The 24163-nt window shown below is 23.2% G+C and overlaps 2 protein-coding genes across 6 annotated transcripts in view; one reads left to right on the plus strand and one right to left on the minus strand.

Annotated features, from left to right (window-relative positions):
* The first annotated feature begins 153 nt into the window (after nt 1-153).
* On the plus strand, nt 154-7620 carry LOC129606858 (folliculin-interacting protein 1). Of its 5 annotated transcripts, none has more exons than XM_055517459.1 (10): nt 154-383; nt 481-721; nt 778-966; nt 2138-2740; nt 2808-3060; nt 3133-4287; nt 4350-4534; nt 4593-6507; nt 6562-6822; nt 6881-7620. In XM_055517459.1, the coding sequence occupies exons 4-10, from the start codon at nt 2664-2666 to the stop codon at nt 7085-7087; spliced, it is 4053 nt and encodes a 1350-aa protein (XP_055373434.1). In that variant the 5' UTR covers nt 154-383; nt 481-721; nt 778-966; nt 2138-2663; the 3' UTR covers nt 7088-7620. The 5 variants fall into 5 exon arrangements, with proteins under 5 accessions (XP_055373434.1, XP_055373436.1, XP_055373435.1 ...); XM_055517461.1 differs by having other exon boundaries at nt 778-800; XM_055517460.1 differs by lacking the exon at nt 778-966.
* A 5583-nt stretch (nt 7621-13203) lies between these two features.
* Nucleotides 13204-24163, minus strand: part of LOC129606740 (ceramide phosphoethanolamine synthase-like) — a 51503-nt gene continuing 40543 nt past the window's right edge. The window contains exons 2-5 of the mRNA XM_055517251.1: nt 14793-15138; nt 14564-14721; nt 14312-14478; nt 13204-14177 (exon numbers count right to left, since the gene is read on the minus strand). Of these exons, the coding sequence (XP_055373226.1) occupies nt 13401-14177; nt 14312-14478; nt 14564-14721; nt 14793-15138 (1448 nt within the window). The 3' untranslated portion in view covers nt 13204-13400. The remainder of the gene's footprint in view (nt 14178-14311; nt 14479-14563; nt 14722-14792; nt 15139-24163) is intronic.

Below are 24163 nucleotides of genomic sequence, written 5' to 3' on the forward strand. Positions count from 1 at the left end.
AAATTTTATCTTTCAACAGAAAGTCAAATTACTTATTTTGTTTAAAAACTTGGCAACACTAAATATTTTGTATTGTTATTTGATTTTTCTTACTTCAATGTAAATTGTTTTTGTTTTGATAGATTAAAATTTTTTTTTATCGGAAAAGTGTCGGACGCCCTTGTCCAAATATTTTTTTAACTTTATTTTGTTTATTTATTAATTGTTTATAAAATTAATTTAAAAAATTTGAATCGGTTAATTAAAAAACAAAATTCTCATTTTAAAAACTTTTGCAAAAAATTAGAAAATTATGTTGAACTAGCAATATTGCAGGGAAAAGTTAAACAAAAAAAAAATAAACAATTTTTTTTTCTTTTGTTCTCATTCATTTGAATAATAAGGTAAAATTAATTTTATATTGAAATTTTAAAAAATATTTTTGATATGTATGATATTTGTATGTACAAACTTTAAATAAATTATATTTAAAAATTTTAGTTAAATTAGATGAAATAAGACCGGAGGCCATAAGTAGAAATGTTTACAAATTTTATATTCTTTTGGTTTACAAAACATACATACGAGTATAAGTCATTTATGATGGTAAATTGATAAAAATATTGGATAATACAAAATTAATAATGTGCTAAGGATTGTAAGCATTTAATTAAAATTAACAATTTGCGAGAGCAAATATTGTCAAGAATTTCTATTGAATATACTCAAAAACATAGCTAAGGTAAAATTTTAAAATTTATAAAAGAAAAATATAATTATGCTTATTTTATTTTTTAGATTTTGAAATGCATGTATTTCATGTATTTACTTACTCAATTTTAACCTACATTATTGTTAACTTATGTATACCCTGCTATTTTAATATTATTTTATTACTAATATCATTGGATAATCAAACATCTATAAAATAGCAACTAAACTACATACCTACCTACATAGATAGTATTTTAAACTAATATGAATGTGGTAACCAATATGAATGAATATATTGAAAACAGTATAATATATTTATAACCACATTAAAATTATTATAATATATCAATTGTTGCACGTGACTTGCTCGCGCAGATTATCGTAATAATGACGAGAAATTTGTTTTTTTTTTTTTCTGTTTTTACAATATTCTTGATTCTCTGTTTATTAACAGCTGTCAAAAACCCTTTTTTAGTTAGCGATCATCTTATAACAGAATAGTCATCATTCTTTAAAATCGCGGAAATTAAAAAAGAAAAAAATTTATTTTCCTCAAAAGATTTTTTGTTTTCTTTTTTTTTTTTCAAATCTTATTCTCCGCTGAACTACATATATTTTCATTGTAGCCTTTGTTCAATACTAGCCGGTAAATATGATTTTTTTGTTTTAATTTTAAATGGGCAGTAGTTATCAATATATTTAATACTTATATTTTTAAATTTTAATATTTAATTATGAATATTATTGTTATAAAGAAAGATATTAAGTCATCACTTAAGATTTTTAATAAAATAATGTAGTTAAACATTACGTTTATAATTAAAATTTTTAAATATAGAAGATTTGTTTAAAAAATACTTTGCTTAGAAAATTTTATTTACTTCATTTTTTTTGGTTTAAATGATTGCATAACAGTGTAATTTTTTATATTCAAATAATATTAAAATAAATAATTTTATTATTATGAAAAGTACCTGTTATTTAAATGAATTAATTTTTTAAATTAAATTATTAAATTGTTTTGTAAGAATTTTAAAATTTTTGTATATATTTTAAAAATTATAGCATTAATGTTAAAATTATTTATTTTTCAAATAACATGATGAAATCTTCAAACTTTTCCTCTTACGCAACATACATGTTTATAAATATAACCTATACGTACATTATAAACTATATAATATATAAAATATACATATAGACTATTATATATGCTTAAATTTATATTTAATACACAATATACAATATATAGATACCTAAATATATGTAAAATTAATTTGTTTTCCTTATATCATATGCAATATTTTCATAAAATTAATTATTATTTTTATATTCATACAATATACATAGATACCCATGGTATGAATACTTACCTATATTTTAAATGCAAACAAAAAATTTAACCAATATTTTAAATATAAAAATTATTAATTTTATTTTTCAGTTTTATCATTGGGCATATCTAGACTAGATAACAAAGATTATTTCGCAAAAGCAATAACTGAAAAGAGAAAATACTGAATGAATGAAAAAATTTGATGATTACATTGTTTGTTTTTTTCTTGAATAATTAAAAATAAATTCATAAACGTAAATATAATGAAATGAGCATATAAACAAAATTCAATTTTTCGTATAGGAATCAAAAAGAAAGAATCAAAACAAACAAATAATTTAAAATATACATAGCTACATGGAAATAGAAGAGGAGAAGGAAAAATGAAGTAGTTTAGCGCATTTTATTATTAATTTTTCGTTTTTTGTTTTTATTTTATTTTTTTCACTATTTGATTTCTTAAAAATATAACAGCAAAGAAAATAATGTGCACAAAAATTATAAAAAAATTTCAATATAAATTATATATTGAATTTTTGATTATGTTGAAACAGGATAAAATTATTTAAAATTATTATTAAGAAGAATAAAAGAAAATTATTAAAAATATTATTGGCGCTTTTTTTTGAGTGTCATGGCGCTTTTTAATAAATTTTTCTTTTCCTCATCAAATAAAAAGAAATGTTCAAATACAAATCAAAACAATTTTAGGTAAGTAGCTTCATTTAAACTGTTAAATTACTTAAAATCTTAAATGATCATTTTTCTTTTCTTTCAGTCCTCATTTTCCGTTTGATTCAAAACAAATAAGAATTTTGTTATATCGTGAATGTGATTCAAGTGGCAGACGATTACTTTTTGATTCAAATTCTATTCAAAAAATTGAAATAAATGAAAAACAAAATTTAAAATCAAATTTACAAAGTAACAAAGCAAAATTATTGGGGAATTTAAGTAAACCAACAATCAAAAACGAAAATCATCTAAACGATGGAAGCTTTATTGAAATTGCTAATGGAATCGGTTATAAGGTAAAAAAAATACATTTAAGATAACGGATTTTACGTGTATAAATTTTTAATATACAAAATTTAATTCAACAGCACATACGTCCGAATCCTTCAGATATAACAAATATTGGAGAAATGGTATTTGGTGCATTAGCAATGTCATTTCGCAGTCCTTCTCTAAAAGTACATTGGTTACAAGCACCATCGCGATTACTTTGTTCTCAAGTATTTTTATCACCAATACCGGGAACTAATACTGGTTGTTTATTAAATCAAAGAGATTTACTCAGTAGTTCATCTACTATCAATAGCAATAATAATTTGAGTCCAAAAAGAAATTTCAAAAAAGATACTTCTGAATCATTTGATGGATATACAGTTAATTCACTTTCTTCTGCACTTTATAGTCCAAATGAATATAGTCGTAATTTAAGTATGCAATTATCAACATTACCAACTATAAAAGATAGTAATTTAATACAAAAACGTACTGATCAATTGATAATAAATAAATTGAATACTCCATCAGCCGATGATGTAACACCAAATATAATTGGTTCAGATTCTGGATATGCAACCATAAGTGATTGTTGGACGTCCCGTTCATCATGTCAGTATTCGACTAGAAGTAGTATGGGTTCTGTTTTAAGTGATCCATTATCAACATATGATAGTTTAAGAAAATTTAGTTTAGATTCTGGTAAATCTAATTTTGGTGATTGTGGAGTAATTAGTAACAGTTTTGTTTCCTCATCTTTTTCAACATCTACACAACAAAATTCAAAAGCCAGTGATATGAGTATAAATAGAAGAATTGCACGAAATATGCAAACATCATTTGAAAATCGTAGTTCAGTTTGTGATTTTGTCGGTTTTATTTGTGATAATTATCAAATAGCTGCACCAATAGGCGGAAGTGAAGGATGCTTTACCAATAAAAACAAAATTTCAAAATCTAATTCAAAACAAAGTCATAGTAGTCCTGAAATATGCAAAGATAATGCGAACTCTTACAATAGTTTGTATAATTTTTTTGGAGTTTCAAGCAAGACATCTTCATGCAAGAGCAATAAAATTAATTCAAAGAGATCGAAACTTGGTTTGGCTGTTTGTATATCTATGACTGAAAACCATGAAAAGGAAATGGAAGAATTTTGTTGCGAGCATATAGCTCTATTAGAATCAATGCTTTCTCGTTTAAGAGCATCTGTCGAATATGCGTATTTAAATCACAAAAAATTTTTAAAAGTAATATTTTGCAATAAATATATATTTGTAATTAAAAATAAATAACAATGTGATTTTTTTAGATAATGTTACATGCTTGGCAAAAAACGGTTGAATGGATTTTGGACTTTTTTACAGTTTCACGTTTAGTAGTTCCAGTTTGGCACAGTTCAACGTTCGAAAGTAAACTTTCTAAACATACAGCAGATAATTTTGTGAAAGAATTTTCAAGTCTTCTAAGAACTTTAGATTCTAAAGACACAAATTTGTAAGGCTATATTGATATTCAAATAGAAATTATAATAAAAAAACAAACAAAATTTCAGTTTTATAAGCACAATGGTTACTGCAGTTTTAACTTATCATTTAGGATGGGTTGCTACCATTACGTCTATTTCTTCTCCCTCCACCGATTTTTCATCAAATACAGAAGGAGAAATACGTAATGAAAAGCAAAACAATTTGAAAAACGCAGCGGAGCAATACCCATATAATCCATTATGGGCTCAAATGTGCGATTTATATGGTGCAATTGGAAGTCCACCCAGAGTGTCACGCACTATTATTTCTGGAAAAGATAAAAATTTAATGGAAAAGTTTTTACACGTTTTGGGTTATTTTATAAGATGTGGAGAAGTTCATCGCAATGATATAAAGAGAGAATTAGAAATTAATTCGGCAAATGAAGTTTCCGTTGACAACACATCAAAATATAAAACCATTGATGATATGAAAAAACCTGCAAAAGCGTTGGGTCTTAGTAGAAAATCGACTTTTCTAAAAAATCTCTCAGAAATTTCGTCATTTGAAAACACCAAAGTTGAAGATAATCAAGAAAGTTTTAAACCAAATTGTTCAGTTTCTCCACAGTTAAAATTTGATAAAAGAAACTTAAGATTTGACAATTTAAATAATTACGATAACAATCCTTTTAAAAAATCTGAATCACAAGAAAAAATTAAGGTGACAGTTACAACACCTGAAGATATTGAGATGTCTTTAGATGATGAAAGTTTTTCCACTTATTCAAGTAATTCAAATATAACTCAAGACGGAGAAGCTTTAGAAGCTATAGAAATTCAAAATTCGTGTGAATGTGAATGGAGTGTAATCAATAACTTAGAAACTTCTACAATAGGAAAACTTAGTTTTTGGAAATTGGAACCAGAAATCAAAGAAGGTATTAGTTGTATTGATGTATCAAAATTACAACAAACTATTAAAATTAACGATGGTTTTTATGAAGTGACAAATTCCAAAAGTGTAACTACAAAATCAGAATATTATGAAAATATTAGTTTAGAAAATTCAAAGTCTGCTACTAGACCTATGGGACCTATAGATGAACATATATATTTAGAGCAACAAAAACACCTAGAAGTTTCGAAAGAATTTATTAAAAATTTTAATTCAGAAAATTTCAAACAGAATGAAAAAGAAATTGTTCATCAAGAGAAAACTGAGGGTGTTCTTTTTGTACTAGGGGAAGATGACCATCTCGTAAATATTAAAAAGAGCAATGAAAATATTGCAATTGAAGAACATAGACCAAAGAATAAACCTACAGCGGGTAATTACAGTAAAAAACACTCTGGTGTAAAATTTAACATAGAAGAATATTCGGAAAGTGTTAACAAATTATTAAATAAACAAATTGATTTTCAATCTAAAATTGTGAAAATTGAAAAACCTTTAAATAATGATTTTTGGACAAGGTGTACATGTGATAGTAACAATCATACACTAAGTACAAGCTCAACTTTTGATCTCAATAAGAATAAATCACAAAATAATATTAAAAATCAAAAACAATCCTCGAATGCTTGTGAATTTTGTAAAACAAATATTGGGGAAACAGCCAAAACTAATGATAAAAATATACATGTATCATATGATGAAAGGAAAGGTTCAAATATGAAAAATAAATCCGGAGGGTCTCGAAAAAATTCAGGGAATTCACCTGTAAAAAAAATTGAACTTCAAGATGACAATATAAGTGACCTTCCTATAAGCAGTCGTGGACTACATTTAAAAAAAATGTTTCATAGTTTAAAAGAAAAGAGCAGAAAACTAGAAAATTTTAATTTCAAAATCTTACCTATGCCTCGAATTGAAAATTGTAATGAAAAATCAAATTTAAATTTTAATCAAGCGAATAAAAATAAAAATTCGAAAACTGATTTTATTTCGTCATTGTTTGTCGGAGTAACAGATCGCTACATTCCTGATATGGTGTTACAAGTAAGAAATAATTATATTTTTAGTAAATTTTATATTTTTATCCAATCTTTTAAGGGTACTCTATCGTCTTTCGATTCATGGGAAACTAATATTAAAAATGATTTAGTTATTGCATCACACTGTGCATCATTAACAACGCAACCAACTGAAAATATCGCAATAATAGCTGATATGGATAAATGGGAAATAAAAATATTATCATCACAAAATTATAATTTAAGTTCCAAAAATGGTTCAGTTGGAATGTCACAATTAGTTTCTCAATTGTTGGAAGGCTTTTTAATTTTGAGTAATTCTGGAATTTCTTCGTTTGAAGTAATGAAATTTTTATATTTTTTTTGTACGTACTAATAAATTCGTATTTGTTATTTAGTGTTTCACATATTTGGAATCTAAATTAAAAGAAATATATTTACAATCCGAAGCATTGGCAGAATTTTTATTAACAAACGAATTTTGTTCTTTAAATTCAGTTACTACGGCATTAAATTTATCAGAAAATGATGTTCCTTTATTATTAGCTATTGCATCTATACATTCTCCACAGGTAACAAAACGATATGGAATTAGTTTTGGATGACCACGAATCAAATTTTTAGTTTTTAATTTAGATATTAAGAATTTTGAAAATTATACACTATTTCTGTATAATTTTATAAAGATGTAAAAAAAAAATATTTTTCTAAAACAAACAACATCAATTCTGATTATAAAATAATTATTAAAGTTAGGCTAAATTTAATCATTCCTTTTATATAAAAATTTCTAAAAAAAAAAACGAAAAAAAAAACCAAAAATGATTTACAAAAAAAAAATAAAATCAACCAATTCTGTGGTGGAGTTAGGAATCTGAGAAAGTAAAAAAAAAAAATGTATTAACAATATTAGAATTAAATATTTTGTGATAATTATTTTTTTTTTTTTTTAAATTAAATCGAACTGTAATATTAAGCAATAAAAATTTGCAATGTTTGTAAATGAAAATGCTCTCTTGATTTATTTATTTAAATTGAAGATAATATGAGATTTGTATACTTTAATTTATAAATTTATAATTTCGAAATATGTAATATGTGTATTAAATATTTGTGGCATACATATTATATATGTACATATGCATGCATTCACATTTAATAAAAGAATACATACAAAATACAAAATTTAACTAAAATTATTATTGTATTGAGGAAGTAAGCAAAATAAAGGAATTTTTATTTTGTTACTTTTAATATTCATTTTAATTTAATTTTACTTATTTCTTCAAAAATACAAAATAATAAAAATTTTTTGATATTAGAAAATAATTTTTGCAGTTTAACATTACAAAGAAGTATTTGTTAGGGTCCAGTATTAGATATGTAAGAAGTTTGATAATCAGAAAACTACGCAAAGGTGCAATTGCATTAATTGATTTTTGATAATTCAGCTATGCACTTAGAATTCTTTTTAAATCTTAAAAAATTTTTCTAGTATCTTGATTCTACAGGAAATAACTAGTTTATTTTTTCAGATTTTTAATATTTTACATATTTTCTATTTGATTTTGTTCATATTTGAATATTTTTGCAGCATTTCAAAAACTTCAAAAATACTTTAGAGCTGCTATTTATAAATGCGAACCTGCTTTTTTAGTGGTATACCTTCACGTACATGCTATGGTGCTTTTAAAGATTTTGTAGTTTTGATCCTGTCAAATGTGATTTATATTAAGATCTAAGCTAAAATTGAATTTTCTAATGTTGCAATTTATTTAAAATTTATTTCGACTACAAAAAAAAATTATTTTAAAAGTTTTAAATTTGTACTAGCATACTATCAAGTCAAGTTTCAGTTCTAGTCACAAATTTTTAATACCCCACTTAAGCTTTCGGTTCTAGCTGATAAATGTTAAATAACGCTGCCTTGTGAATATTAAAACAATTCATTGTTGAGTCCAGATTTTTTTTTTCAAATAGTTTATCATTTAACTTGCTTTAAAAACTTTTATTTTCTATTAAATGGTGAAATTCTGTTATGTATTTTGTAAATATTAACGTAAGTAAAACCTAAATAATTTGAGATTTGTAATTTACAAAATAAAACAAAATCCTAAGTATTGTAATTAAAATATTTTTTTTTTTCAGTTTATTTCATTTTTATTTTTAAAGTTCTTGTGCGAACAACGTTCATAAATATAAATATAAATATTTATAGATACATCTATATACTACAAATTCACAAGTATAAATTAAAATATATTATATAAAAAAGAAAAGAAAACTCATTAAAATTAAAAATTCAAAACTGTTCTAAAATTATGAAATTTGTTATCAAGCTATAAACGTTTTTCTTATTTAACATTTAAAATAACTTTTTTTTTCTTTTTTCGTTAATTGTTATTTAATTTTAAATAAAAAAAATCTATTAAATTTTACTGTACAATCAATTATTTTTCCCTTTTTATTCAATTATTTTAATTTCATTGTTAATGCCATACATCACACACTTGGTACAAAATTGTGAATTTACGCCTATTCTACAATATACTAAAATTTTAGAAGATTTGCATTATTCCTAAATTTAATAAATTTAATTTGTTGTCGATTGTTATATATAATTCAAAAGAACAAAAAATATATTTACACAAATTTATGTAAATTCAAATTTTTCACTCAATGAAAGCAAATATATTGTAATTTACAATATAGGTAAACTAAATAAGATATTTTGGAAGATTTTGGAAGCATTTCATGTTCATAATATGGAAAAAATTTTTTACACACATGAAATTATTATAATAGTGGTTATACATTTAGTAAATTAATATAATTTTAGTGGACACTAATTAAATAATTTATGATTTTTGCTTTCTTTTTATGAATTTTATTCTCTTTCATAAAATATTACTACAATATTACAATTTTTTAAAATAATTAATACCCACATATTCTGTTAGCCGCGTCACTAATGTGATGAAAAAAAAATATATCATGTCCCCAAATACATCATGGGGGGGGGGGAATTAAAAAATGGTATTAGGTTAACTTCCCCCAGCATTTTAAAGAAATTTTGTATATATGTATTTAAATATTACAATAGAACGTATATTTCTTTTTTAGATTTCTAAAATATTTCAAAATTTCGAAAAAAAAGGTTTAAAAATTTTACTTGAGAAACTTGAAAACATTATTAGCAAATTAATATTTTTTTAAGTATCCCGAAAAATATTTGGCTATATCCGAATTGTCTACAATTAATTTTATTAGAAGCACAAATTGTTTGTATTTATTATTTTTTTTTGTTCTCTAAAAATGCAAAGAAGATTTAATTATAAATATAAAAATTAATAGCGTAAAATTTTTAGTATAAAATTACATAATTCAATAATTTTTATAAAAAGTAGCTTCGTCGATTTTTGCTTTTTTTATTATACATTTTAATAAACATTTAAACTAAAAGACCTTGGCGTGATGATCTATCGAATACAAATATTGAGGTGACAAAAAATGACTTGTGAAAAGTCAAAAAAAAAAAAAAAAACGCAATGATTTTGACATTCGCCATCACGTCAAAATTGAAATCACTTTTAATTATCACGAAAATAGGACTTAATAGACGTGATAGTATCACTTAATGCGATAATTGCTTTCGATACGACTAACAGAATACGGATGAATATCTGTATTATGAAGTATAAAAATAATTGAAATAAAAAAGAATTAAATAAGATAAACCTACTCAATTAAAAAAATTAATTTTTCTATAATAAAAAGAAAAATATTTTTGTTTTTTATAATTTTGAAATAGCTATGTTTTATTTTTAAATTCAGTGATTTTTTTTTTATAGAAAATGGAATTTATGAAAATTATGGCATAGCGACAACTTGCAAGTTTTTTTTTTTTGTCTATATATTTTTGTTTAATTATGGCATATTTTATATTTTTTCTATAAATTTTTTATTAGAACAACATTTTTATACAAGATTTGAAGAAAAAAAATTCAATATTTTTTACATACTAGTTAAGAAAATTTTTTGTTTTTTTTTTTTTAATTTTAAAGCTTCCTATAATTATATTTAATAATTAATGTAAAAAGTGCATTGAAGAAAATTAGTAGGAAGAAAAATGTTTTTAAAAATTATAATTTGAATGTAGTTTTCAAGTACATATGAACTATCTTGTATATAAAAACAAAATTTTTACTATTTTTTCAATTTTTAACAAGAAATTTGGAATTTTTTTATTAATAATTTTTTTTTCCTCGTTTTTATTTTTTTTTGTGTTTTTCAATTTTTTAAAAAAATTGATCAAATGTAAATTATTTACAAATTTTCTATTTGTTCGAAAAATTGTTTTTTTTTTTGAACTTCAATTGCACTTACAGATTTTATGGTATTTTTGAAACAAAATTTGCTATTTTCTTTGAATAATGAATGATATGTTGTTTGTATTTTGTTTTATTAAAGAAAATCTTATTATTTATATATGATTTTAAGCATTATTGTGGATTTTCGATAATTCAGACATGCACTGGATGTTCTACATTAAATCTTAAAAATATTTTTAACACATATTTATAAATCTATAGAAATTGAATATTTTACTATTGCAGATCTATAACATACTTGAGAAATTCTTTATTATTCTTTAATCTAATTTTAAAGTTTGAATCGAACATGCTTTATAGTAAAACCTAAGCTAGAACTGAATTATCGAAATTCCCAATTATTATAGCTATTCTAAAAGTGAAAGAATATATTTTTTTTTATTTTTTATTAAACATAGGTTGAAAATGACAAGAACGATTTTTACAGATTTTCATCATTTATATAAATTAATTTAAATTGTATAAAAAAAAACAGAACAAGTTTAATATTTAAATTTTATAAATTTTCATTGTAATAAAAATATATCTCTTTTTTTTTTTTCTATTTCAAGTACTAAATTACATTATATTCGTATATTACAACTTTTTTTTTTTAATATTGTTTTATTAATTTTATTTTTTTAATTAATATTTTTTTATAATTCTTAATTTCTATGCAATTGAAGTTCATTTTGAATGTTTGTCCTTTTGTAATATTTTTATAATTATCTAACAAAATTTATAGAATAAATTTTAAAATAGAATTTATTTTAAAAAGTTTAAATTTCAAGAATTCAAGTAAAGTAAAAAAAAAAAGAAAAACAAAAAAACAAATTTATAAAAAAAAATAAATATATTTATGTACTTTTATTTTAATTAACATATTTGTAGCCTCCTACTATTCATAATTTATGAATAACGTTAACATCATTTTTCTATTATTAAAATTTAAAAATTTAAATATAATTGTGCTAAGGACTAAATTATGGTCTTTTTGTGTTTGGTTTTTGAAAAACAAGCAGCCAAAATTCTTTATTACTATAAAATTTTGTTTATTTCTATTATAATTATTTTCAAATTATAATTATTAATTAATTTTTTTTTTTCATTAAATTTTAATACTAAAATATTTCTATCTTACTTAAATATTATATTATTTTCGTATAAAAAACTGGAAAAAACTGGATATTTTGTAATTTAAAAAATTCAAACTTTTTAAATAAATTTTTTGTTTTTTATTTAATTAACTATTATAAAAATTTCAAAATTAACATGAATGATAACATATAATATTTTTTTTTAATAATTTAAAAAATAAGCATTTGAAGCACTTTTGTAATATGGGTATTTTATCAATTATATACAATAAATTTAAATATTATTATTTTGGTATATTGTATTTATAAATTTTTAAGATAAACTATATTAAAATTTAAAATAAAAATTCAAAAGGCACATAATCAAATTAAAAAATTTTTAATATTTAATTAGTAAATGGGAAGAGCATTGTGAAAAAATCGAATTGCAATTTGGATATTTGAAAAACTAGTGATTGGATAGTTTTGAAGAATCTTTCTTAATTGAATAATTTAGTAAATTTAAAATTAATTTCGAAAAATATTTTTAATAGTAAATGTGCTTTTATATTATTATGTTGGTTTTTAAATTTGTTACAAAATAATATACTTATTATATTCTTTTCACTTGCTTCTTCCCTTTTTATAAATTTATTTTCATTATCTTTTTGTAGTAAGTTCAAAATTTTATTGGATATACCATTGACCTGAAAATGTAATTAAATTCTTTTCAACATTTTACTTGCTTTTTTTTGTAATTTAATTATTATAGTGAAAAAAACTTGTTTTAATAAAAATTTAATTATATTTTGCCATCAATTATAAATTAATGTCTGTAATTTTTGAAAAAAAAGAACAATTTGAAAAATACGAAATCTTAATCGGAAACGCAAAAAGAACCATTTTTCAAAATTCTTAAATAATGTATTTTTAGTTCTTATATAATTATATAACATTCATAAATAACAAAATTATAAAATATGATTTTTTAAAGGTTTTTAAAACCTCTTTTAGTTTTGAATAATCAAAAAATGAATGCAAATTAAATAAAATTAAAGAAGTTATTTAGATTTTCTTATTTCCTTTTAAATATGATAACATGAAACGAAGAAAAAACAAATATGGCACATATTTAATTTCAATTTAATTTAAAAATTTATGGTCATAAATTGATTTTTTTTTTGTTTTTGTTTAAATAATATGTGCCAATTAATATCAAAATTTTAGATTATTAAATTTTAAGTAAAAAAGAAATTATACTTTTAACTATTTAACAATGGATAAAATTTTCTTTTATAATAGTGTAATGAAACGAAAAAAAACAATAATTTCAATAATTTTATTTTTAAAGATTTTTTTTTTTATAAAAAACAAAAAAAAATTTGTATTGTTGCTAATTTAATATTCTAAAAATATTTCTCTTTATTTTTTGTGTGTGTGTGTTTTTTGTTTTTTTTTTTTTGCTTTTAAAACTAATTATGTTTCTTTAAAGTCTTGTCATTTTCTAATCTATCTATTACTTTAATTAAATTTGGTTGTGAATCAGTACTACTTTTATCCTTATTTATTAAATTTATTTTAGATTTTATACTTTCATCAATATCTTTTGATATTTTTATTAAATCTGAATCATCGCCATTACTACAAATTTGAGAATATTCATGATGATGATGATGATGATGATGGGCAGATCGATGCCTTGGATGATTATTATCATGATGATCAGTCGTTGATGTAATTAATGGAATACTAGAAGATATTTGCTTTTTTAATATATCGGAAGAATTTTGTTCTTGTTTATTGGAAGTAATTATTTCTTCTTTTGGATAATCATAGTCACATTTTTGTTCTATTTTCATATTTAATTGGTCTTTGGCTTCATCTGTAATTAGTGCAGTAGATGTGGAAGATGTTGATGTAGCAGGTAATGGTGTAGCACATGGACATTTAATATTATTTTCTTGTTCTTGATTTGCTTTTTTTGTATTTATAAAATCTAATAACATATCTCTTCGAAATTTATTTAATAAATTATTTGTTAATGGTGTTAATTCATTTGTTGGAACCCATATTCTTCTTGCTGTTAACATAAATGAATCTTTTATGCATACTATTAAACAAAATAATTTTGATAATATTGTGCTTATATCATCATATTCATTTGGTACAATTCCATCAATTGAATTTTCAAAATATGAAAACATTGGAAACCATATCCTTGTACGATTTGAATCATGTGACATTAACGCCTAAAAATACATTTAAAAAAAAATTAAATATATTAGTGTATTTATATTAAATTAATTTTATAAAAATAAGAAATTGAAGAATTTTCTCCCAAAAATTGTTGAAATTACTTGGATGAATAGTATAATATACTTACTTGATTATTTGCTAACGTATGATAATATAAAAATAATCGTGAAGTTATGTAAAATGCAACAAAAACATCTATTGAGTAATGTTCATGGGCAGCTAATATAAAAAATATACCAAACATATTGAGCAACCATGTCATGGTATGTAAAAAGTATACATTTCTTGGTGTATCTAAAAATTGAAAAGAAAATAGAAAATTTTTTTAAAATATTCAATTAAATTTCAATATTTTAATAGAATAGTAATTAAAACTTACATTCTGTTATAAAGAAATTTAATAATGTTAAAGCTACAGTATGTCCACTAAACATATAATCACCACAAGTTCGAACACCTTGTATTGACATACCTAAACCACTCCATATGGTATAGGCACGTGCTACTCTAGACAAAAATGCTTCAGTTAATGTTAAACTACAACAATAATAAAAAAAATAAAATTTAATTTATTTATAAAAAACCAAATTTTGTATTTTATATATTACTTTGTGTCATCAACTTTATAATCATTTCTATCACATTGTAAATGAGTTCCTGGCACTGATAAACTTGTTATTAACATTGTAACACATCTTAATAAAAAAACTGTACCAGCAATACCAAAAAATCTTCTTAATAATACCATTCGATGTTTATGAAATATACAAACTATTGTCCATATTGAAAATAATATGGTACCAGTAATTTCGCACATATGAAATGCCCATGGTATATGAGGTACATTATCCAAAAATATATCTGGTAATGGTGGATATCGTTTCATATCAGGAACTCTTTCATGTACAACAACCATAACAAATGCCGTAATCCATGTTACTAAAAATGAGTAGCCTAAAATTAAAAAAAATTAATTTAAAATTTTTGTATATGTATGTATAACAAATAAATAATATTAATAAATTAAAGTCTTTTCTATTATACTCAGAAGACAAGACATGGAGAGCTCGATGAATAATCTCACCACACTTACAATGTAAGAAAATATGTTTTAATAATTTTTAGATCTAATCATATATCAGAATATTTTTTAAATCATAAAAGCTAAGTGTTAATAAATTGGAAAGGAATTGAAATTAATGAATAAAATATTTTAATTTCGCTATAAAAGTCTTATGTAACCTTCAATGAAAGCAGTACTTGTATTCAATTTTAAGGGTACATAAATAATCCTGAAAAATTTTGAATAACCAGCACAATTACGTGATATCATTTTAATTTTATAATTATACCTTTCAAATTTATGAGTTATTACTAAGGCTCCCTATCTAAATAATTAGATTTATATTTTATACTTTCTCAATAATTTATTACTTTTTTATTGCTATATTTTTTTTCCTACAATAGAAAATTGATCATGAAAAAGTACCTATTTAAAAATGAGGCGGCCTAATATTAATAAGGTGCAGTTAAAATTTATTTGCTATTATTATAGAACACTTATTGTGCGTGAATAATAATTTTTAAATTTTTTTAATTCAATTAATTTAATATATTTTTTAAAATTTAATTCTAATCACAATATAACACTTATTTAGTATGGGTACACCTGGCTAGTCCCTGATACGTCAAACAATTAATATAAAATTTAATATAAGGTTAAATTCAGTACAAAATAATTGTTATATATAGAATTTAGACAAACATATATATATATATATATATATGCCTCAAAATTACCATAATAAGTATGGTTAAATGTGTCTATAAATATTACTTGCAAATATTCAAAATTTTTACGATTTACTTACGAATATATAAAATTTTTACATACACAGTTAAGAATAAAAATGTATAAGTGGATTTCGATCAAAATTATGGTATTGTGTCATATCACTTACTATCGTGATAATTTTCTCTATACACCATTTATCTTTAATATATGGAATGCAGTTTTTATACTCATACGACCGTATGTCCGAAAGGTATTATAAATTTGTCATTCCATAATGCTTAGAAATAACTGTCTCAGATATATGTATATGCAACTATATTATGTTTTTGATCAGCATCGAATTCTGAGTCGATCTAACATTGTTGATTCGTCCGTTTGTTCGTCGCAACAATAACTCAATGAGAAGTGGTTTATTATTACTATAAATATTAGAAACCTATTATAATTGTATGTGATTCGGGTAGTGGTTCCGTTAGCTACCATATAATTTCAAAAGTTATTTAACTATATCTCAGAAAATTATAGAAACAATACAGTATTCAAATTTTGCATAAGCAAATATTTTATTAGGGTTGTTATATTTTGTAAAACTAGCTCATAAATCTTGACTTGTCACGGAAGGTGCCATACAATTATTGAAAGTTATTTGGTCGTATATTATGGAAACTATTGAAATCGAATAGTGTTCAAATTTTGTATAAACGAATGTGGTAATATCGAAATTATTACACCACTCTTAAAATCACACATTCGTACGGGTATCATGATCAACTCTTTCTATTCTCGTGGTTTTTTTCTTGACAATTGATTATAACAATTAAAATAATTATTGAAAAAAAATTTTAGATCATGAACCTCATTTCATGAAGGTAATAAAATATTTTATTAATTTTCAAGTTTTTTTTTTTTCATAATAAATTTATGATTAACAATCATAAGACAATCATAACAATCATAACACTGTGATAGCATTTAACATTAGTTTGCCACATTAATCAAATTTAAAATACCTTGTAATTCAGTTAACATTTGAGTATAGATGGATGTATGTACACATATAAAAGTGTTATTGTAATTACATTTCCTTTTTCGTGTTTCACTCATTTGTTTACAATATTATTTTACATACATACATACACACAAAGTTAAATTTATTGTGTATTTCCAAATTGTTTTGCTATTATAAACATTCAATAAACATAATATGGGGTTTAAGGTCAATGAAGGTCAATAAACATTTTTATTGACAAAAAATCAAGATAGAAAAAAATACATACATACATATATACTTATGTAGGTATGTATATATTTTTAATACTGATGAAATGTTGTTGTTTTCTTGTTTTTTTTTTTATTTGTTTTGCAATTTGATGCCAAATTTACATAGAGTTGAAAATTTGTGTATACCTATGATGGGTAAGTGTGATTAAGTCTTAATTAAGTACGCCCTTATCATGTTACAAAAATTTTTTGATAAAATAAATTTCCTGTAATTAGATTTTAATAAACGCATCATTAATTTGACAATATAGGTAAGTAAGGTAATAATTATTAATTAAACAATGTCTATGTATGTGGGGCGGCTATGTAGGCACTTAATTTTAATAATTTTCAACACAATAAAGGTTAAAATCAAATACAAAAATTGAAATTGAATTTTTTTGAGCTTTGTTTAATGTAACAATAAAATATGGCAGGCTAGTCACCTACCTAGTTAAAGCTCTGTGACGCAATGAAACTGGGGCAAGACTCTATGAGGTCATGCAGTAGCCCTATGCTCCTCCTACGAGTGAAAAACCAAGAAAGAAAAAAACAATAAAATATGAGAATTGGTTAGCGCTTTTCTGGTAAATATTTTTTTTCCCAATTTAGATGTAAATTATTCCTGTAATTATAACGGGAAATATTATAAATTTTGTTATTTCAGGAATAATATTGAAGATATTTAATTTGGTTTTGCAGACATAACGTATGTATGGTATATAGCTATGGGGTTGTACCAAGTAAACATAAGTATATCAAACAAATGCCAACTTTCCATAACAAGGCTCTTCATGCTTTCTGGTATGCACACAATAGCATTATTCATAGGAATTTCAGAGTCCCCGGAATAAGTGATGAAATAAGGAACTGTGACATGAAGCATAGGACGTTTTTGTAGAAGGATGTAGATTTATGAGGCATTTCGATTTGTAGAGGAGAGAGTTTGAACCGAAAGGACACCTTTCGATTCAGCCTAAATTGTTGAAACCGCAACTCCGTGCCTTCCTTCATAAAATATAGACACAAAAACAAGATAGAGCAAAATTAATGGTTAATCAATTTGACTAGTTTTAGGAAGTAATCGGTGATTACCTGTTGACATACCTTACGACAATTCTAATCCGTTCTTTGTCAACTGATCATTTTGAATGCCTGTACTAAAAAATATTAAAAAATTCAAAATCATATCATGCCAACTATAAATATTAAAATGTTTATTTAATCACGTTTCCCTAATGTTTTATTATCTCCCCATAAAGTAGTTCACAATGGCACACACAAATAATGTGAATGTGATAAATTTATTAAAGTTTAAGTGTGAAGTTAGCACATAGTCATATACACTTTCCAAAACTAAAAAATTAAATAAAACAAGAAATTTACAAAAAACAAAATACTTTTTACAACAATATTGAATTTCATGAGTCCTTTGGGATATAAAAACAAAAAAAAAATGTTTAAATGAATTTTAAAAATTTATACAAAATGATTATTTGAAAATTAAATTAAAAATTTATTTAAACTTTTTTGAAATTTAATATACAAACTTTTACATTTTTCTCACTTGCATCTTATACTCTTGTAATAAAATTCTTAAATAAATTTTAATATTATATCTGTTATACATAAACTTTTTTATTCGAATATAGGTATGAAACTTTTTATTTAGAATAAATAAGACTCTATATAAGTACATACATATATACTCTTTACACTATATAGAAAATCTATAATTCTCATAAATTTTATCCCCATAAAGAGCAATTAAATTATTGTACAAAATTATTGTTAGATGTTGAAAAATTACAAGACATTTAAAATGTGCATTTGTGTGTCTGCTTATCTCTTTAATCGGTCTTAACTATATGCAGGGTGTTTCGTATCTAAATGCATTACCACATACAATTGTACAGACTCTCAAGAATAGAAGAATAGACAAAACTTTTGTATGGAGCTTAACAGGTTCCGAGTTATATGAAGTTAATGTTACTCTCGGCTGTTTTCTTTTATTTTTTTTGAAATTTGAAGTATAATTTCGTTCCTGTGACAGATAGATGTTTTATTAAATATAATTTGGAAGCACTAGAGCAAGGGCTTTCTCATGAAAATCTATACATTTTTTATAATTTCTCAGCGCTGCAGGTGAAGTGAATCACGTAACTTTTTATTTTTAATATTAATATATTTTATTTTTTTATGGTAACGTCAGATTTCAGCTCTAATTTTAGTATAGCAACCAACTTAATTAATTTGAGCTTTATTTTGATTTTATGGCTCATATATTCCTACATATTCTGGTTTAGGAGTTAATGAGAACAAGTGAAGTGTTACCAATTTTATTTTATAAACAACTTTTTTTTTTCAATGACTTAAAAAAATGTATAACAACAGTTCAAAATTGCATCTCACTTCTGTTATGGAAATATTCAACTTAAGAACCGAATTTCCCTTACATTTGTTAGAGTCAATGACTTAAAAATTATATGACGTCTTTCATTGATGCAACGCTGTAAGTCAGTTTTGATTTTAGTAATTAAAAGATATTATGTGTTGATATTCATAAGAAAACAGTTGAAAGTGACATTAAGCCCCTATAGCCAAGACCCTGTTGCACTTAAATACAAGACACGCTGTATTTTGAACATTAAAAGAAATTTTGAGAATATAGTAGGAGGAAATAGCTCAATATACATAAAAATAAATTAAAAATAAAATATATTTATTTTTTAATAATCTTTTAATAAATTTTTACTTCAAATTGCTTCATTACCATAATAAATCTATTATAATTATGTCAAATATGAAATATTCATGTTATACATATAATTTCTTATTTTTTTTTTTTTTCGTTCTGATACACAAACTTTTATAACACTTAAAATTTATAATGATATGCGTAAATTATCATTAGACAGGGGTATAATACATTTTTTTTAATAACAAGGGGTATCGGCATTAATAATGAAAAAATTTTTATATTCGAATATTTTTTTATGTGAAATCATGAAGAATGAATTAAATTAAATTAAAAATTTTTGTTTTACCATACTTTTTAATAAATTATGCTATTTAAAATTCTGTACGCCTACAGATTTTCTTTTTTATGTGCGGTATAAATTGGAAAATATTATGCTAATCAAATTTTGAAAAAAATGAGAAGAGATAAGTGGGAGAATAGAGAATTATATAGAGAATTGAGAATAGAGAGTGTTCGAACAAGGAATTCTTATAATCCTTTTGGAAAATTGGACCAACGATTATTAAGTCTTGTACTTTTAAAAATAAATTCGTATTGATATTTCGACTTTGATTTAATTAATATGCAACAAGAAACCCTTTTCCAATCGATATGACTTGTTTTCTTAAAAAAAATATGAAAATATTATACATTTTCTTTATGAAAAATAAAAAAATAATCTTTCTCACCCTATACTTATTAGTATGAGAAATTTTTTTTATATAAATTTTCTCCTTCTTTAAATTTAAAATAAATTTTAAGAAAATAGAGTAGCTATATGTATAAAGTAAATGTACATAATATGAATTTTCTTTTGAAAATGTAGTAAGTACTTAAAAAGTTTTCAAAAATATTCATAAACATATATAAATATTTATTTTTAAAATAAAAAAAAATTTACATTAAAATCTACTTTAGTTAATGAAAAATTTTATAAAAATTTATTTAAATAGTTTTTCATAAATGGAAATTCAATTATATAATATTACAATAGAAAACAATATGATTGAATAGTTATAAATATAGAAATAAGTTGATTAACTACATTACGACTGAAAGATCTTCACATTGTCAGTCAACTAGAACAAGTTTTCTTAAAAGTGTCCCTTGTGCTTGCAAGAATAACAAAAAAATAAGTGAAATTGCAATATTTTCTTTATATATAAATATTTACATATATAAAATTCTATGAAAAAATGAAAACGTAGGCTTTCGATAATGTAAGCTTAGAATAATGTAAATTTGATTCCGAGTAGAGGCTCATTTTGATCGTAATCCAATTACTCTGCAAAGTTTCTCGGTTAATTTCATTAACAATAAGCAAGTAATTCCTTAGATATGATCAAGTATATATAAAATCGGCCCTTAGAGAATATTCTGTTTCCGAAATCTGATATTCTTGAAAAATTTATTAGTATATTTTTTTAATATCTTAATTTTGAATACGAAATTTTAAGTAAATTGATTAATTATTTATATAAGCAGCAATATAAATGTGGTCCGTAGTAAAAGTTCGCTTGCTGATATCTGATTTCACATAACCTTACTTATTGTATGCAATGCGATAAGCAAAAAATTTAATTGGTTGTAACAAAACAAAAATAATGTCAAGTAATTTTTTTTTAGAAGAAAGTTATAAGAACAGAAAGTTAATATAGAAACTGTCAAATTATTTTCTTTTATTATGACAGTACTGCTTATTGTCATAATAGTAGCATTTTCTCGTATTAATTACAATGGGTGTGCAATTAATCAAACAATTATCTGATGGACAGTGTTATTATTGAATAAGTCAAATTGACATTATAGTCTGGGTTCTGATTTTGTATACGAATATAGTATTGCTTCTTCGTATACCATCTATAACAATTAAAATCGAATTTTCAAATTTTACTGCAATTATATACGTTTACTGTTATACATATATTGTTATACGTTTCTGCATGATCTGAAAATATATTATTTTGTATACGCAAAATTTACATAAATAAAAATAAGTTCGCTTTTTGTTTTAGTTGATTTTGCTTGCAATTATTTATTCTAAATTTATTTTTGTTTTCGGCTTTAATTAGAATTTGGCACATAAACTATATGGAAGAAAAGTTAAAATAACATGCAAGTTATATATTCGCTTACGCCCGGAACACCAAAAAATAAAATTTAACTATAACTAAAATTAAATCGAACGTTGCGATCAAATTTCCATACTTTATTACTTAAACCTATTCTAAATCATTTAATCGCAACGTGATTTGACAAAAACAAAATATTTATTTTAAATTAAAATTAAAATTCAACGTTGCAATTAAACTCCTATATGAAATCATTTAATTGCAACGTGATTGAACTTTTACAGACAAAACTAAAGCAAAGTTCCAAATATTCAAATTACAATATTAAAACTTTCCCATGAGAATTATTCTAAACAATTTTTTTGCTTACTAAACAGTTATTTCTTATAAATAGAGTAAATTCAATAGCAACTTTGCTTGGTTGGTAATTCAGTAGCTCGTTAGTTATTAAATCGTTTTGCCGTTTAGAAAATAAAGATTTAAAAATAAAGTTAATAAGTTTGGAATTAGAAATTAAAGTGTAATTAATTAATAAATGAAATAAAAAGAACTTTTATAAATCTTAAAATATTTTTTGTGTAAAGTAAAAACCTATAGTTTAATTTAATAAGTTTGGAATTGGAAATTAAAGTGTAATTAATTAATAAATGAAATAAAAAGAACTTTTATAAATCTTAAAATATTTTTTTTGTGTAAAGTAAAAACTTATAATTTAATTGGCGCAGTCGATAGGATACCGACTCCGTCTATAAAAACAAAAAAAAAATCTAAACAAAAAAAAAGAAAACACTAATATTTTTCTTAAGTCAATTTAAATGAACAAAAAACTAGAAAATAAAATAGTGTAATGCTCAAACCATTAAGCAAAATTAAATAATAATAATAAAAAAAAAATTTTGTGGTGAACTGAGTGATAAAAGTTTAGTTGTGTAAAGGCGGAGAACTTTTTTCAAAAAGTTAATTCGGTAAATAAACGAACAAAAAAATTATAAGTAAAACACAAATAAAATATCTATTAAAAGATCTTTAATCAAATCAAATTTTACAACTAATTAAATTGATAAAACAAAAATTATAAAAAGGAAAAAAAAAAAAAAAAAAAACCAAAATATTTTTTTTTACATTTATGAAGAAAAGTGAAAAAGAAAAATACTTTGATAATCTAAAAAATATACAAAAAAATTTTAACATGTCACTTGCTGCAATTACATTAAAAGACTTGATAGGCGAAGCTCGTTCAGTACCAATTTTTACTGGACAAGACGCCTACAGTCTAAAATCCTTCATCGAAGAAGTCGAAAGTTTAATTGCCTTAGCAGCGGATGCCGATGCAAAAAACTATCTATACAGAATTTTGTACAGCAAGATCCAGGGTCCTGCAGCGGCAGCAATCCGGAGAATTCAGGAAAAAACTTGGGACGAAGTAAAACAACAACTGAAAGTTACCTTCGGAGTACAGAAATCTTATTTGAAATTAAAAGAAGAAGCAGACTGTATAATTTTTAGAAATGTAAGTGATCTTTATGTTAAATTAAATTCCATATTAAATTTGTTAAATTTAAAATATGATTTGGATGACAATAAATCTTCAGAATTTAATCCAATTAATAATGAAAATTCAATATTAGAAAAATTTTTGAATAAATTAAATAGAGTAGACTCAATGTACCTTAGAACTAAAAATGTAACAACATTAGAAGACGCTTATAGAAGCTTATTAGAAACCAATATATCCGACAGCAAGGTTCCAAACACCAACTCTCAGTATAGGAACAATAATCATACAAATTACAGAAATAACCATAACATAAATTCTAGACATAGTAGTAATAATACAAATTCCAGAAATAACTATAGAAACGCAAATAGAACTTTCAACAATAACAATTACAATAACAACATAAGAAACACTTACACAAATAGACCAATGGACAGAAACTACACTACTAACGAAAAGTTTAGGAATTTTAGGCCCAACCAACAGTTTGGTGGTACAGGTAATAATCTACCAGGACCATCTTATAACGAAAATCGGTCAAGTCCAGTTCCAATGGATGTGGATTCGGGTTCCACAGAAAATTTTCACTGTGGTCCCCCTATCCGACATTACCC

The sequence above is a fragment of the Condylostylus longicornis genome, unplaced genomic scaffold, assembly GCF_029603195.1.
Source record: "Condylostylus longicornis isolate FDR11 unplaced genomic scaffold, ASM2960319v2 ptg000022l, whole genome shotgun sequence".
Lineage (NCBI taxonomy): Eukaryota > Metazoa > Arthropoda > Insecta > Diptera > Dolichopodidae > Condylostylus > Condylostylus longicornis.